The sequence below is a fragment of the Oxyura jamaicensis genome, chromosome 33 (assembly GCF_011077185.1).
Source record: "Oxyura jamaicensis isolate SHBP4307 breed ruddy duck chromosome 33, BPBGC_Ojam_1.0, whole genome shotgun sequence".
Classification (NCBI taxonomy): Eukaryota; Metazoa; Chordata; class Aves; order Anseriformes; family Anatidae; genus Oxyura; species Oxyura jamaicensis.
The window spans coordinates 87,292-101,767 of NC_048924.1; the positions used below are offsets into that span (position 1 = coordinate 87,292).

General features: G+C 62.6%; 2 protein-coding genes across 2 annotated transcripts in view; both read right to left on the minus strand.

The window, feature by feature from the left end:
• Positions 1 to 944: 944 nt before the first annotated feature.
• Positions 945 to 14,476, minus strand: part of LOC118155530 (inhibin beta C chain-like) — a 14,140-nt gene continuing 608 nt past the window's right edge. Inside the window, exons 2-3 of the mRNA XM_035308851.1 lie at positions 3,206 to 3,521; positions 945 to 2,453 (exon numbers count right to left, since the gene is read on the minus strand). Of these exons, the coding sequence (XP_035164742.1) occupies positions 1,693 to 2,453; positions 3,206 to 3,494 (1,050 nt within the window). The 5' untranslated portion in view covers positions 3,495 to 3,521 and the 3' untranslated portion in view covers positions 945 to 1,692. The remainder of the gene's footprint in view (positions 2,454 to 3,205; positions 3,522 to 14,476) is intronic.
• Positions 10,216 to 13,633, minus strand: LOC118155528 (inhibin beta C chain-like). The gene is made up of 2 exons (XM_035308848.1): positions 13,015 to 13,633; positions 10,216 to 11,562 (listed from the first exon to the last, which is right to left on the minus strand). Exons 1-2 carry the CDS (start codon positions 13,358 to 13,360, stop codon positions 10,820 to 10,822), a joined length of 1,089 nt encoding a protein of 362 aa, XP_035164739.1. The 5' UTR covers positions 13,361 to 13,633; the 3' UTR covers positions 10,216 to 10,819.

A 14,476-nucleotide genomic window follows, 5' to 3' on the forward strand; every position in this document is an offset into this window, starting at 1 on the left:
TGCAGGGCACAGCACAGGGCCAACCTGGGAGATCAAGTGGGTTTGTCCCCAGATAAAACAGCCCCAAACTGAGCTTTGAGCAGGTGCTTGCGCAACAAGGACCCAGGCTAGCCATGTGAGATCCTGGGGGGATGAGCAGGGGGTGCTGCCTTCCACGCCAGGAGCCCCCCCATCCCGAATTGCACAGGAGACCCCCCCATCTGCCACCAGCTTGTGCATCACCAGCCCCTGTGACTGGCTGCTATAGGTTGAGAGCAGGGTCACTGGCTAGCATTTAGGGTGGCTACGAGAGGGGACTGGGCTGGGTGCAACTGGGAGGGTCAATGAGAGGTGATTAGGGTGGGGGTTTCTGGTATTTGCAGTGGGGTCACAGGATTTTGGGGGGAGGCTGTGGCTTGCCATCTGAGGTCATCCTCCCAGGGCCAGAGCTCCCAGAGCTGTGCTATGCTGAGCTCCTCTCAGGTTTGATCTGTGTGGAAAACAGCATCTTTGGGGGGGGTATGGCCCCCCAACTCTACCTGCTCTGCTGGGAAATTGTTCCTCTGATGCTCATGCTACAGGCCACCCCCCCCCTTTAGTCCCCACAGTGAAGTGCTACGTGGTTCCCAGTCCCTGCCCTGCTCCTGGGTCCCCCTGCTACAGGCACTCATGGGGGAAGAGCCCCCTGCGCAGCCCTGCTCACAGCCTGTGTCCAACACCCCATAGCACCCAGGGAGCCCCAGGAGCAGCAAAGCCCCCCTTGCCTCCCAACACGGCAACGCTGCCCCCAGTTGCAGCATTTTACAGCCCGTGCACTGCTCCAACACCCCCAGCACCCAACATCCTCCCAGCCAGAGCCAGAGCAGGGCTGAGCAAGACCAGGGCCAGGGGTTGCACCTTCTGGCTAAGTAGGACCATTTCCCTCACCCTGGTGGTGCCAGGAGAAAGCAGTCAGAGCCTGGACATTGCGTTTCCACCCATTTATTGGGAAAGCTGCACCAAAGTATTAAAATAAATTAAAAGCACAGAGCACGTGGGTGCATTGCATACATGAGCACCAGAAAAACAAAGGCAGAGTAGGATCTTCAATAGAGATGTGGGTAGACAGGACAGAGCACCAGGGAGTCCCAGCTGCTGCAGAAACCTCTATGATAAAGTAGCAATAGCTGCAAAACTAGAGGTACAAAAAAAACAAAAAATCTGCACCTTTAATACGGCCTTAAAGGCAAAGTCTGACTCAGACCTCCCTGTAAGGAGGCACTGGGCTGGAAGAAACCTGACTGGTGGGGTGGGCAGCAGGGAAAAGTTTGAAGCCCAAGGGAATGAGGGGGGAAGCGCATGGGACCTGGCCAGAAGCAAGGCTATCCTTCACAGCTGCACATCCTCCTGGGAGCAGAGGACTGCGTCTTGCCGTTGTGGTTTTGGGGTCCTTGGCAAAGCCATACCCTTCATCCTCCGCTTTCTGGCCTCTTATTTGTGCCTCACTCCCCTGTCCCCAACAATAGCGCAGATTTGATGCGAGATTTGCTATAGTGGGGGAGAAAAACAGGACTGCCTCCCCCCAAGTTTCTCCGCTTTGAGGGAACAGACCCATTCCCCATCCCACACCATTGCACTGCAGTCAGCCTGCAGCCCGAGGGAGCTTCTCCCCATGCAGTCCCCACCAGAGAGACAGTCCTGGAGGAGGGGGAATCCAGAAGTGCTCCCCCAGCCCTAGCTACAGCCACAGGCATCAACAATCATGTCAGGAATGTCAGTCTTGACAATGTTGCTGTTGCGATCAAAGTAGAGGACAGAGAGAGGCCGGCGTCGCGTGGGCACACAGCAGGAGTGCCCTGATGCCTGGATGTTGTTAGCTTTGACGAGGTTGAAGACAGCTGTATGGAAGGAAGATGCCATCCCAGGGCTGCCTGCCACGTGCAGAGGGCACTGGCCCACACAGTAGTTTATCTGGTAGCCCTCGGGCTTAATGATCCAGTCGTTCCAACCAATGTCACGGAAATCCACGTAGTAGTCCTTGCGGCAGCAGAGGTTGGAGTTCTGGCTGCAGCGGAGGCTGCGCTTGGCCACACGGTGTCCCGGCTCCCGCACCTTAGCCTCGGCCACCAAGAAGGGCTGATGGGACTGGGTGGTATTGACTATGGCCACCACATCACCCCTGTCCCCACGGCTTTCCAGTTCCAGCCGCAGGGTCCTGTGTTCTCCCCTAAAGAAACTCTGCAGGGCAGGCATGAGGGAGAAGGTGCGCCAGCCGCTGCCCTTGGCGCTCAGTCGACGCTCACTCAGCAACGCGCGATTTCCCCCCACCGTGTCACCGTCCCCACCAGCCAGGAAGATGCTCAGGGTAAGGTTGGCTACCAAGTCTTGGGGAACTTGCAGGTAGAGCCAAAGTTGAGCTTGCAGGATGTGAACGTCCTGGTCTTGCGTGTGAGTGAACTGGAACTGCAGCCCCACGCGAGAGGGAGATGTGGGCTCTGAGGGGAGAGAGGAGAGAGAAGGTGAATGCTGAAAGAGGATGCTGGGGGAGGTGAGGTTGCAGCAGTATCATTAGGGCTGATTTTCTGGCTTCTTTTCGGGGAAGACCTACAAAACTCCTTCCCTCCACACATGGTCTGTCCCTCCCTTCCCTGGGGATGCTGCCTGGGAAGGCTGCATGTGTGTGTGTGCAATGAGGGACTGTCCCACCCTGCCTGGCAGAAAGGACACGGAAAGGGGCAACAGGGACCTGCTCTCACCTGGCCCTTCCTTTGCCACAGGGGGCAAGGCTGGAGGGTCCCTGCAGACCCCCAGGTCCCACTACATGGGCACCCTGGGCTGCCCCTGGTCGTCAGGAAGGGGCCAGGCACAAGGACCTGAGCAGCCAACGCAGCAAGGAGAGAGGGGCCACGTCTCACCAGCAGCTCCGGGAGCCCTCCTGCACACGGCAGGTGCCCGAAGGGACAATCCCGTTACTGTCTGCTTGGGTCTGGGACCCCCACCTCACTGCGAGTGGGTGGCCAGCAGCGGCTCCGCAGCCCCCCGAGGGTCGCAGGCTGCACACCCCCCGGGGCTCCCCAGGACAGGGACCAGCCCCTGGGCTGAGGGCACCGTGCCCCGGGCGTCGCGCCGACCCGGGGACCTCCCGCGGCCGCCACCAGCCGCAGCCCAGCCGGGATGCCCGCTCCTCGGCGGCTGGGCTGAACCCCTCGGGTATCGCTACGGTTCCCCGGGGAGCCCTGGCACCCACCTGGCTCGGCAAAGCTGATGATCTCGTAGCCCCGCTCCTCGGCGTCGGGGCCCCGGCGAGCACCGGCCGCTTGCAGGCGCCGCACGGCGCGGGCCACGGCGGCTCGGGGCACGGCGTGGGCGAGCCTCGGCCGCTCCCGGAGCCGCAGCTTCTCCAGGAGCTGCCGCTTGGCCGCCTCCTCCAGCAGCCGCCGCTCCGCACCGGCACCGCACGACGGGCACCGGGGCTCCGCCGCCGCGCACAGCACCGCCGCCAGCAGCAGCCACGGACCCGCGCCCCGCGTCGCCATCGGCACCGATGGGACCGGGACCGGGACAGGACCACGAGTGGTGCGGAGCCGCCCGCCTGCTTTGGGCACCTGCAGCCGGGGGCGGGCCCGGTGTCCCCCCGCCATTGGCCGGCTCACCTGCCCGTCCCGTCGGGCTGCGACCGGGGCGGGGGATTACCGGGATTAGTCCCCCCCCGCGGCAGGGGTAAGGGGGGTCGATGCCTTGTGGTGCAAGGGAAGGGGCTTCGAGAGCACCGGGACGCGTCCCCCGTCCCCGCGAGAGGGGTCCCCGGGTCGGCCGCGGGGCTCCCGGGGGCGGCTCCAGCCCCTGCCCCACGGAGGGCACCGTGGGGGCCAGACACGAGCAATTGCACGCAGGGGGGTGTGCACGGGTGGCTTGAGTGTGCACAAGGGGGTTGCACACCCTGTAGGAACTTGGGATCTGCATGCCTGCAGCTCATCCCACCGTCTGCCAGGGGTGCCAAGGGATCCGGCCAGCCCCCCCACGGGGGTCCAGGGTGCTGAGCTCCTCTGCGTGGCCCAAAACCTGCAAGTGAGGGCTGGGGTGACTTCTGCCCAGATGGAGGAGCGGTGTTTCTGCAGGACTGATCCCAACCCCACCTGCCTGCCCCCAGAGCCCCCAGACCTGTCCCCACGTCCTGGGCATTGCTCCCCACACACCCTGCAGCCACCCCGGCAAGGCCAGGGTGGTTCATTACTGACCGAGCACCCTGCAGGGTGCCCAGAAAAACTCCCGCAGCTCCTGGGCACTGTTCGCATCTCTGGGCTTTTGCACCCTGACCATATGATGAGCTGGGGGGGGGTGGGTGTCTCAGCCTTTTCACAGAATGTCTGAGGTGGGTGTCTCAGCCTTTTCACAGAATGTCTGAGGTTGGAAGGGACCTCTGAAGATCATCTAGTCTACTGCAAGACACCACCCCTTCTTTTCTTCAGACTCACCCCAGGACAGAGCTGGGCAGAGCCAGCCACAGGGCAGGGCATGTGCATGCTGTGCACCCCCCTCCCCACAAATCTAAATGGATGTCTGTATGTACTGCAGGTTAACGATGTGGCAGAGAGTGTCACAGCAACCTGACAATTGTCTTCAGATTCCCCACCCCAGGTGCTGTGCTCAGCAGGGCGCACAGCCTGAGTTCAGGGCACAGTCTTTTAGAAACCACTCAAAGTTGTTTCAAGGTGAGATGTTGCGGGGGCAGCAAGAGAGCCCAGCACCCTTCTGCCAGAGCAAGGAACCCACAGGGTGCACTGGGAACCTGAAACCCAGCCAGGCCTTCAGCCATGTCCTGCACCCACTGTGCCATGCAGCACTGACTCCAAGGTCTTGACCACACAGAGCCCCTACCTCTGGCCAAGCACAGAGGTGACGTGTAAACAGAGTGGGCTGTCTGGGAAAAAGCACCCACCGGAGATGATGCAACCACAGTGCAAGGGGCAAAGTTCTCAGCTGGCTGAGCCTGCTGGCAGCTCCCAGAATAGCCCAGGAATGTCAACAGGGAGGAAAGAGTGGGCACAGCGTGGCCTGGGAGCACAGCTCCCACAGGGGCTGTGAGCCACGGCCGCAGGCAGCAGGCAGCCAGCACTGCCTGGGTACCAGCAGGGCTGTGCGTGTGCTGCTTCCATCCAGGCTCTGACACAGGTGCACCGGTGATGCACAGACTCACATACATGTGATGCTGTCACTCCTGCTTGCACACAAAGCACATGTCAACAAGTTTCCCTGTCTGCACACATGCATATGCCCACAAACGTGCCTGCTTTGTTGCCCGCACTCACTTGCACAGATTGGTCTGCGGTACATACCCAGCTGCATGCTCCCTTGCACACATGCACTCAGTCTGCCTCCCACATGCTAGGGCATGCGCTCAGCTTGTGGACACGCTCTCACGTGCACCTCGTGTCCATATACCTGTGCTGGAAGTGGAGCATTTCCTTTTGGGCTCTCAGGGCAGGTTTAATTTCCTGCAGGGCTGGGCTGCTGCTGCCTTCAGCTCATGGGGGGAACTGGGCCCCTGTGGCTGACAGTCCCCACATGGGGACATCCCCACTGTCCCACTGACAGGCGCTGGCTCGGTACCAGGCAGGTAGCCACAGACCAGGGGATCGTTGAAGACTCTGTGTCACCACCACCTCCTAACCACCACACCACTTCTTCACATACACAGGAAAGGGAAACTGAGGCACAATGCCTTCCTGAATTCCTCCTTCCCTGCTGCATCCGCAGAGCCAGGGTCAGGGCTGTGGCACAGCATGAAACAGGAGAGACAAAGAGCTGAGCAAAGAGAGTGAATTGCTTTCTAACCCACCTTCCTTTCCAGGCTGGGGAGCAAGATGTCCCCAAAGGGATGAATCCCTTCGAACCTACCAGGATCCTTCAGGACTAGCCGACACCATGCAGCTGCCCCCATAAGCACCCATTTCCCTCTAGCTTAGCAAGAGCATCCAACCTGCCCCGCTCCCTCGCACTGCAGCCACGTGCCCCCTCCCACACTCTGGACCGCCAGATCTAGGCCAGGGGTCAGCACGGAGCTGTGAGCGGTTCTTGCACCCATTGCGTAAGTGTGTTGTTGATTAAGCAGTTCCCAGAAAGCAAAGACAAGGGACCAGCCTGACCAAAATACCCGCCCAGGTCCCCCCGGGCCCAGCACTCGCTGCACACATGGCTTCTGGGCCTCCGACCTCGTGTCCGGTGGGGCAAGGGTGGCACCTGCCAACCTGACCTACAGGTGCCAAATGGCTGGGGAAAGCAGGGACCCCCCGAGAGTTCACGCACCGGTGCCTGAACATGGCTCCTGCGGTTGTGCCTGTTTCTGCACGGCTCTGCCCACCAATCCCAGCCAAGGAATTGCCAAATCCAGCCAGGACCATGGGTCTGGGACTGTGGCTCCATCACAGAGAAGCTCTCTCCCCACAGCCTGCAAGCCAGTGCCCAGGCTCGGGGCAGCACCAGCAGGGCTGGTGGCACAAGGCATCGCAGCGAGTCTTAAAGGGGGTTCCAAAGGCGTATGCTGGGACAGGGCAGGGGGACAGCCTCAGCTTGCACCAGGGGAGGTTTAGGTTAGAAATTAGGAGACATTTCTTCTCAGAAAGAGTAGTCACACTTTGGAACAGGCTGCCCAGGGAGGTGGTGGCGTCACCATCCCTGGGAGTGTTTAAGGAAAGGTTGGAGCCGGTGCTTGGGGACATGGTTTAGTGGGTGCTATCGGTGGTAGGGGGACGGTTGAACCAGATGATCTGGGAGGACTTTTCTGACCTTAATGACCTTAAGGATTGTATGACAGTGCCTTACCCCGGGTTTGAGGGCCTGCACCAGACAGGCACCTCGGGGCTGGAGCCCTGCCAGCAGGGCCGGGAAGAGCCGGGTCCAGCAGCACCAGGGCCCGGGGCCGGAGGTCGGCGGCCCCCTTTCCCTCACTGCCGGGTCCCCCCCCCGGGCCGAGGGGCGAGCGGAGGGACCAGGCCCGGACCCCCGGTAACGGCCGCGCCTCTCGCGGCGCGCGGGCGCCTCCCGGCGGCCGGGCCCTGCCTCCGGCGGCCGGGGACCGAGCGGGGTCGGGGCTCCCGGGAGCTCGGTGCGGGCCCAAACAGCGCCCGAGAGGCCCCGGCGAGGCTCGAGGCTCACCCGGTGCCTCCGAGCCAGCGCCGCGGGCTGGCAAGTGCCCGTGTGAGACGGCAAATTAAAGATTAAACCTTTTCAAGGCAACGCCGGAGGCTTTCAGGAATTCCCACCCCTCCCCTGTGAGCCGCGCGCTGCCAAGAGACACCCAGCTGGCACGGCGCGCCTGGCCCTTTGCTTCAGGGTCTGTTGATACTGGCAAAGGCTCCTTGCAGGAGCCACCGGCCACAGCCGTGCATCCCCATCCCCTCACCAGAGCAGAGGCCCAGGGGGACGGCACCTCTGCACCGGGCTTGGCACAGCCCAAGGGCACGGTGCCTGTGCTGGGTTGAGGCTGGCTGCACGGCCTCTGCGGTGCTGGGCCAGCCTTGTTTGGGGGGTGTGGGGGAGCAGGGAAGGGGCTCCTGCTGTGTTTGTGCCCCCAGGAAGCAGCAGGACGAGCGCAGCAGCGCCTCGAGGCACCTGGGCTTGCCTGCTGAAGATACCTCCCTGTGGACAGGGAGCCCCAGCAGGAGCTCAGTGTCACGGCACAGGGCAAGGGGCCCTGGCAGTGTGAGCATCCCCCTCGTGCCCCTCGTCTCTCCTAGCAGCCAGGGAAGCTGCACCCTGCTGCTCTTGGGGTTTCTGTTCCGCCCCCTGGCTGGACACTACTCTGCGCCCACGCTCACACCAAGGTTTCTTTTGCAGAGGAGGAACAGACTTGCAAAATGTCGGGGCTGTGGTGAGGCCCAGTCAGTGGCTTTTTCACACATTTTTTAGGGCTTTAAATACACGGGTGCTGCCAGGACCACCAGCCTCATGGGTGGCTGGGGGGATCCTTGTGTGCAATGGGGCCTGGCTGCAGAGAGAGACAGGGATGGGGGCTCCTGCCCTCTGCCAGCCCCCCAGCTGCAGGGGGAGCTCACCCCATGGTGCTGCCACTGGGGCATACCCCAGCCTTGGTCACCCTCACATGGGGACAGGGCTGTGGACTGCACCCGGGCACCCTGTGTGCCCAGAGAGGGGGACAGCCTGCATGCATGGGAAGGAGAGCATGGGGTGCAGGCCCCAAGTCCTGCTCAGCTGGGGAACCTCTGACTCGAAGAGGTTGGGGAAAATGCAGTCAGGTGGCTGGCAAACCCCTAGGACAATGAATTCTGCCTTGGGCTCAAACTGCCAGGGGCAGGGAAGGGCCTCGGAGGACAGGGACCCTCTCAGGGGAGCTGCTGGGGGTACCCAGGCCCCCCCAACCAGCAGGACCCCACTGTCACCATGGGGCACCACACCCCAGCAGCAGGAGTTGGCACAGGGACAACTTTTGGACCCAGGCAGTAGGCAGCAGTCCCACAGGGCTGGCAGGCAGACCCCACCATGTGTCCTGACGTGTCCAAAGCACACGTGCAGCCCAGCAAAGAGCAGAGCTGGGGAACAGGAGGTGGGCTGCAGAGGGGGCTACTGCTTGGCAATGCATGCCAGCCCTCTCTGCTCTGAGCCCCATAGGGAGTATGTTGCTGGGTCAAGGAGGGAAACCAAGGGCACCCCAACCCCACAAGAGGCTCGTGGTACCTCAGAGCTCAGCCGAGGGTCTTTGGCTCGAGCATCCCTGAGCCCAAGCAGCTGCAGGGCCTCAGGGCTGCAGCCAACATCTCCTCCTGCCCCCCAGCTCAGCCCCTTTTGTGCCCCAGCCTGCTGCAGCCTAGAGAGCTCAGCAGCCCCAGGAAAGCTGTTTGTTAAATAAATACAGACAGTGAAAAGAGGCATTGAAAAAGGAGGAAAAAAAAAAAAAAAAAAAAGAAAGAAAACAAAAAAACAAACATCAAATCCTCTTTGGGTTTGCGCAACTGGCCTTGGGTCCCAGACAGTATTGATCCCCAAGTCTTCCACCCTGCCCGTGCAGCAGCTGGGTCAGCAAGAACCCTTCAGGGCTGAGCCCCGGAGATGCTGGGGCCTGGGAGCCCTGCCCTCAGCACCGTGCTCCTGTGACCTGATGGGGAGATGTGGGTCCCTGCCCCAGCAGCTCAGTGAGAGCACCTACCCCAGGACGTGAGCCCCACAGGCAAGCACCGTTTCCTGCTCGTGGCTGTTCCATCTCTGCTCGCAGCAGCATAGGCGCTCTGCAACAGCCTGCAGCCCAACTCTGGCTCCAGGCAGGGCCACTCGCAGCCCCGACCACTTCAGCCTGGTCCCCCCCTCCCTCCACTGCTCCTCTTCCCCCTCGGTTCGGTTGTCTCCAGCTGCTGGGGTGGTGAGGTCAGTGTCTGCGTGGCCGATCACAGGGCTGCGGTGGCTCTGCTCTGTCCCAGCTAGCTGCGCACAACTCCCTGGGTCTGCCCCCACGAGCTGCCCTCTCCCACCTCAGCACCCTCTCCCTGTCCTCTCGGCCCTTGCACACGGGGGACACGTGTGGAGCAGTGGAGAAACCCGAACACAGGATTACATAATGGGGCCAATGTGTCAAAGCCGCCCTTTGCCCCCGGCTCTCACGGCACCGACGTGTCCCGTGGCACTGCCAGCCAGGCTGGCACGGGGCAGGGCAGGCAGCCATGAGGCCAGGGGCCAGAGATGTGCCAAGAGGCTGCTCCCAGGAAGGGAACTGGTGTGGGGCTGTAGGCAAGGCTGGGCGTTATGGGCATCGTGGCTCTGGCCATCTCCACCCACTTTAAGAGAGAAGTGTTGCTCCATTTCATCCTGAATTGGGTCAATAATGGCCAAAGGCAGATGGTTTTGGTGGAATGGGACATTTGGACAAATGGTGCCTTCCGTGGTGGGAATCACAGACACCCCATGGCTGGGGTCCCACCCCATGCTCTGGATCTGGTTGAGACAGGACAGGGATTCTGCACCCCCCAGGAAAGGCAGCCAAGGGACAGGGAGCCTGAGAGCTGTGGGGGCCAGCAGGATTACAGCCTCTGGGCATGGCGAGTCCCAGCGGTGGGTGCCCAGCCCCTCTGCCTGGCTTTTATGGCCAGGCAGGTGTTCAGAAGAGGACTGGCAGCGTGGGCTGGTTTTGTGCTATCGCGGGGCTGTCTGCAGTAGGGCATATCCATCACCTTGCACCCTGGGGGCAGAGGGAAGATGAGCTGGCTGATGGCAGGGCACAGGCACGTGCACCCACAGACATACACACGCTATGGCTGGGAGTCATTTATTGACACTTTCCTCCCAATAGCACCAGTTCCCCCTCCCTCACCCCTAACAACCTCATGTCTAGCTGCTGCCTGGGGCTCTGCAGCACCTCTCTCCACTCTCACCTCGCCAGCTCCCAGCTTATTCTCAGCTCCTCAGCTCCCCCAGTAGCAGGAGGTGGCCTGGCTGATGCCCATGACCAGAGGACCACATGTTCAAGTTGCAGCACCACAACATGGCCTGGGTTGGGGGAGCAGCGATGGGGAGGCTGGGCTGCCCTGAGCCACCCCAGATCAGGGTGCTCAGCAGGGGATTTGGGCAGGAAGGCCTGGATCCCAGCAGGTGCAGGGCTGAGAGGCCATGGCACAGCAGTTGAGAGGAATCCATGGGCAGATCTGAAGGGGGAAAGAGGTGTGCAGGAGGCCAGGGCGGAGAGGACTTGCAGATTCAGCACCGCCCTGATGCTTCAGCCTCGGGAGGAGAAAATGCCTTGGCAGGGCTCATGCCTGGCAGCAGCTCTCCAGCTCTTGCACTGCTAAGGAGGAGATGGGAGGAGGAGAGTCCCGCACAGCACCCGTCTTGCCCCCAGGCCTCCTCCGGTGGCAGGTTAGGTACAGCCACAGGCATCAACGATCATGTCAGGGATGTCGGTCTTGACGATGTTGCTATCCCGGTCATAGTAGAGCAGAGAGAGGGGGCGACGCTGCGTGGGCACGCAGCAGGAGTCCACGGCTGCGTCTGCGTTGTTGGCTTTGATGAGGTTGAGGACGGCTGTGTGGAAGGAGGCAGCGAGGCCAGGGATCCCAGCCATGTGCAAGGGGCAGAGCCCTGCGCAGTAGTTCATGTGATATCCCTCTGGCTGGATGATCCAGTCCTCCCAGCCGATCTCCTTGAAGTCCACGAAGAATTCCTTGCGGCAGCACATCCGAGAGTCCCCGCTGCAGTCAATGCCACGCCGCTGGACGCGATGGGGCATCCTGTCCCGGGCCTGGGCTGCCACAAATGGCCAGTGGGAATCGCTGTGGCCAGCCAGAAGGGGAGGCCCGGAGTCCTCAACCATTTCCAGCTCGACGGTCAGCCTCTGGCTCCCTTGGCTGAAGAGGCTCTGGACAGCTCGGCCCACATCCAGCGTGGCCCAGCCAGCCCTCTGCACCTCCAGCCACGTCTTGCTGACCGTGGTCATGTTCAGCCCCGTCAGGTCTGGCTGCAAAAGCTTCACTGTGACCTGGTGTGTCCCAGGGCCAGGGGATGCCCAGAACAGGTAGAGGTTGGCTTGCAGGATCTCGGTGCTCCCACCCAGCTCCTGGGCAAAGTGGAAATGCAGGAGGGTTCTGCGGGAAGTAGAAGACCCTGCGCACAGAACCAAAAGCAGAGTCAGGAGGTGGCAGGGAGGAGGCTCTCCCAGCCTGGGAGCACCAAGGCAGAGCAGATGGGAGGCACGTCTAAACCAGGGAGTGGGAAGCAGGACACGCGGGTGTCAAGGGGCCCCTGCTTTCCAGCACTGCTCTGCTTTTCCTTCTGCCACTGCTCTGAAGTAGCAGCGTCTGGGCCTGGTGCTTAATGCAGCAACCTGGCCTGGCTCCACCTTCTCTGCCCTGAGATCCCCCTTGTCAGGGAAGCTGCTGAGGGTTTTGGAGAAGGTTATCTGGCTGTGTAAACCAGCCCGGGATTTAAGGCAGTCACACCGACTCACTCAGCCGGCACCACCTCTACTTTCCATGGCTGGAACCACCGCCTGCTGCTGCACGTCCCACTCAGCAGCAGCAGCATTTTGGGGCTGCCAGGCTTCCTCACAGAGGAGGGGGAGCGACAAATGCCCTCCTCTGCGGCCTGGCACAGCACAACAGGGCAAGAGGTTGGACCCAGGCCCGTGGCTCGTGCCTGCTCCTTGGTTTCCAGCAGATGTTCTGCTGAGCTGGGAGAAAACTCCACATTGCCCTCGTGCAGGAACACAATGTGCCATGGAGGAGCATTGTTCCCAGAGGTCTTCAAGGACAAAGCAAGCCCCCAATATCCCACAGCAGCCATGCAAAACGCACAAAGGCCTGCAAGGGGTGCGTGTTCCCCCCCAGCACCTCACTGAGCAGCAGCTTGGTCTGGACAGTGACAGCTCGGTAGGATGCTCCGCAGGGTGTGGGGCCTATTCTGCCTCTTTCCAAAGGCTGCATTTGCCTGGGAGTGGGGGTACAGGACCCCGCTTTTCCAGTGATGCCTGTAAAGGACCCCTGAGCATGTTTTGTCAAGCTCTCTCTACCCAGGAAGGCAGTCAATTCCAGAGCGCCACGTGGCAGCCCACCGCTTCGGGTAGGAAGAACACCGCTGGGAGCAGACGGGCTTTGGAGTTGACCCCCCAGATGATGAACTGCAGGGGAACCGTGGCCTGAAATCCCACTTTGATTAACCTGGCCACCTAACCCACCCACCTCTAGCACAAGGCGGGAAGGTCCAACAGAAATGGACAACGACTTAATGAGACCCCGCAGCCTGTCCTTGCTCTCACCGATCCCCTTGTCCCCACAAATCACTGAGAGGGGCCCCGGGGTCTCCACAGTGCTTCCCCTCCCCGTGGTGAGGGGTGGCTGCTTGGGGCAAGCTCGGGAGGTGGGTGCAAAGGTTCTGGCCATGGAGCATCTCGGTGCCAGCCCGTTAGTGCCTGCAGGTGCTCAGTGCCCCTGCACGGGGCTCTCAAGGTACCCGTGCCCAGGAGGAAACCTCTCAGCACCTTCCCCGCATCCCACCATGCCCCCCACCTGTGGGGTCCCGTCCCACCATACCCACAGGGTTCGGGGGTTCTGCACACACCTGACTCGGCAAAGCTGAGGATCTCGTAGTGCTGCACACCCAGCACAGGGTGTGGGTAAGGGACGCTGCTGGCACGGAGCACCCCTGGGGCGATCGGCGCGTCGGTGCGCTGCACCTGCATCCTGCGGAGAGCGGTCAGCAGGGCCCCCCGGGACGTGGGCTGGGTGATGTTGGGCCTGTCCGGCAAGCGGAGCTTGGAGAGGATGCTCTGCTTCGCCAGCGCGATGAGGATGTCCCGCTGCGTGGTAGGGGCCAGGGCCGCAAGCCCACAGGCTGGGCACCACACTCCCTTGGCAGCTGCCATCCTCAGAAGGCTCAGGAGCAGGAAAGCCACCGCGGCCGTCATCCCCGGTGCCGGCAGCTGACAATTCGGGGGTCCCAGCACACCAGGTTCCTTGAACCGTCCCGATAAGCCCAAGTCAAACTGGGACAGCAGAGCCGGGGCCGGGAGAGCAGCGGTAGGGCAGTGGTGCTGGACCCAGCAGGAAGGGCTTGTTTTCCCGATGTGACCACAAATATTGGCTGATCCCGGGTGAGATAAACGCCCCTGTGATCCCACAGGAGCCTTTCCTGGGCACGGGGCAGCCGCGGGTGCTGCTCTCCCCAGGGTTAAGGTGGACTCGAGTGTTAGGTGCTCGCCCATGAAGCTGGGGTGCCAGCACCCACTCGGAGCTGGGGTTTGGGTCTGTGAATGGGGGGCACCGGCCCAGGCCTATGACGGTGCCCTGAGGTACTGCTCGGGGGGCGGGGGGGGGTCCCCTAGCTGTGGCAGCCCACCCATGAATGGGGGTCTCCATGTGTGCTGAGGGGAGGTGGGGGGGTCCCAGTGGTGTGGGGCTGCTGGGCAGCTGGGGGGCGTCTCTGGGCAGACAGGGGGGCCCTCACTAGGCAGCAGGGGGGTGTTCACGGAATCTGGGGGAGATCCTGGGCAGCCAGGGGGCATCCCTGGACAGCGGGGGGAGGCTCTGGGCAGCCGGGGGTGGGCTCTTGAGCAGCTGGGGGGGGGGGCGGGGGTAGACTGAACGGGGGGGGAGGGGGGAGCCTCGCGTGGGGCCGCCCCCAGCCCAGAGGGGCGGGGCCTGCGGGCGCGAGGGGGCGGAGGCCGGCAGAGCAGCCCCGCCCCTGCTCCGAGCCCCGCCCCCTCCTCTGGGGCCCCGCCCCCTCCAGGCCTCCCCCGCACCAGGGGGCGCCGCCGCCGCGGTTGCCACGACAACGGCGGCCCGGCGGGCGCGCCGCGGTGACGCGACACGCACGGAGCGGTGACGTAGCACGTAAGGGGCCCGCCCTTCTTCCCTTCCCTTTCCCTCCCTCCTCCCCTCCGCCCGCCCCTCCCCCTCCCTTCCCGTTCCGGTCCCTCCCCGCCTCCCCCGCGCCGCTCGCCCCGCTCCCCCCTCCCGCTCCGCCGCCCCGCCCGGGCGGCCCGCGCTGGCCCAGGCCCGGCCCCGGGGTGGCGGCGGCGGCG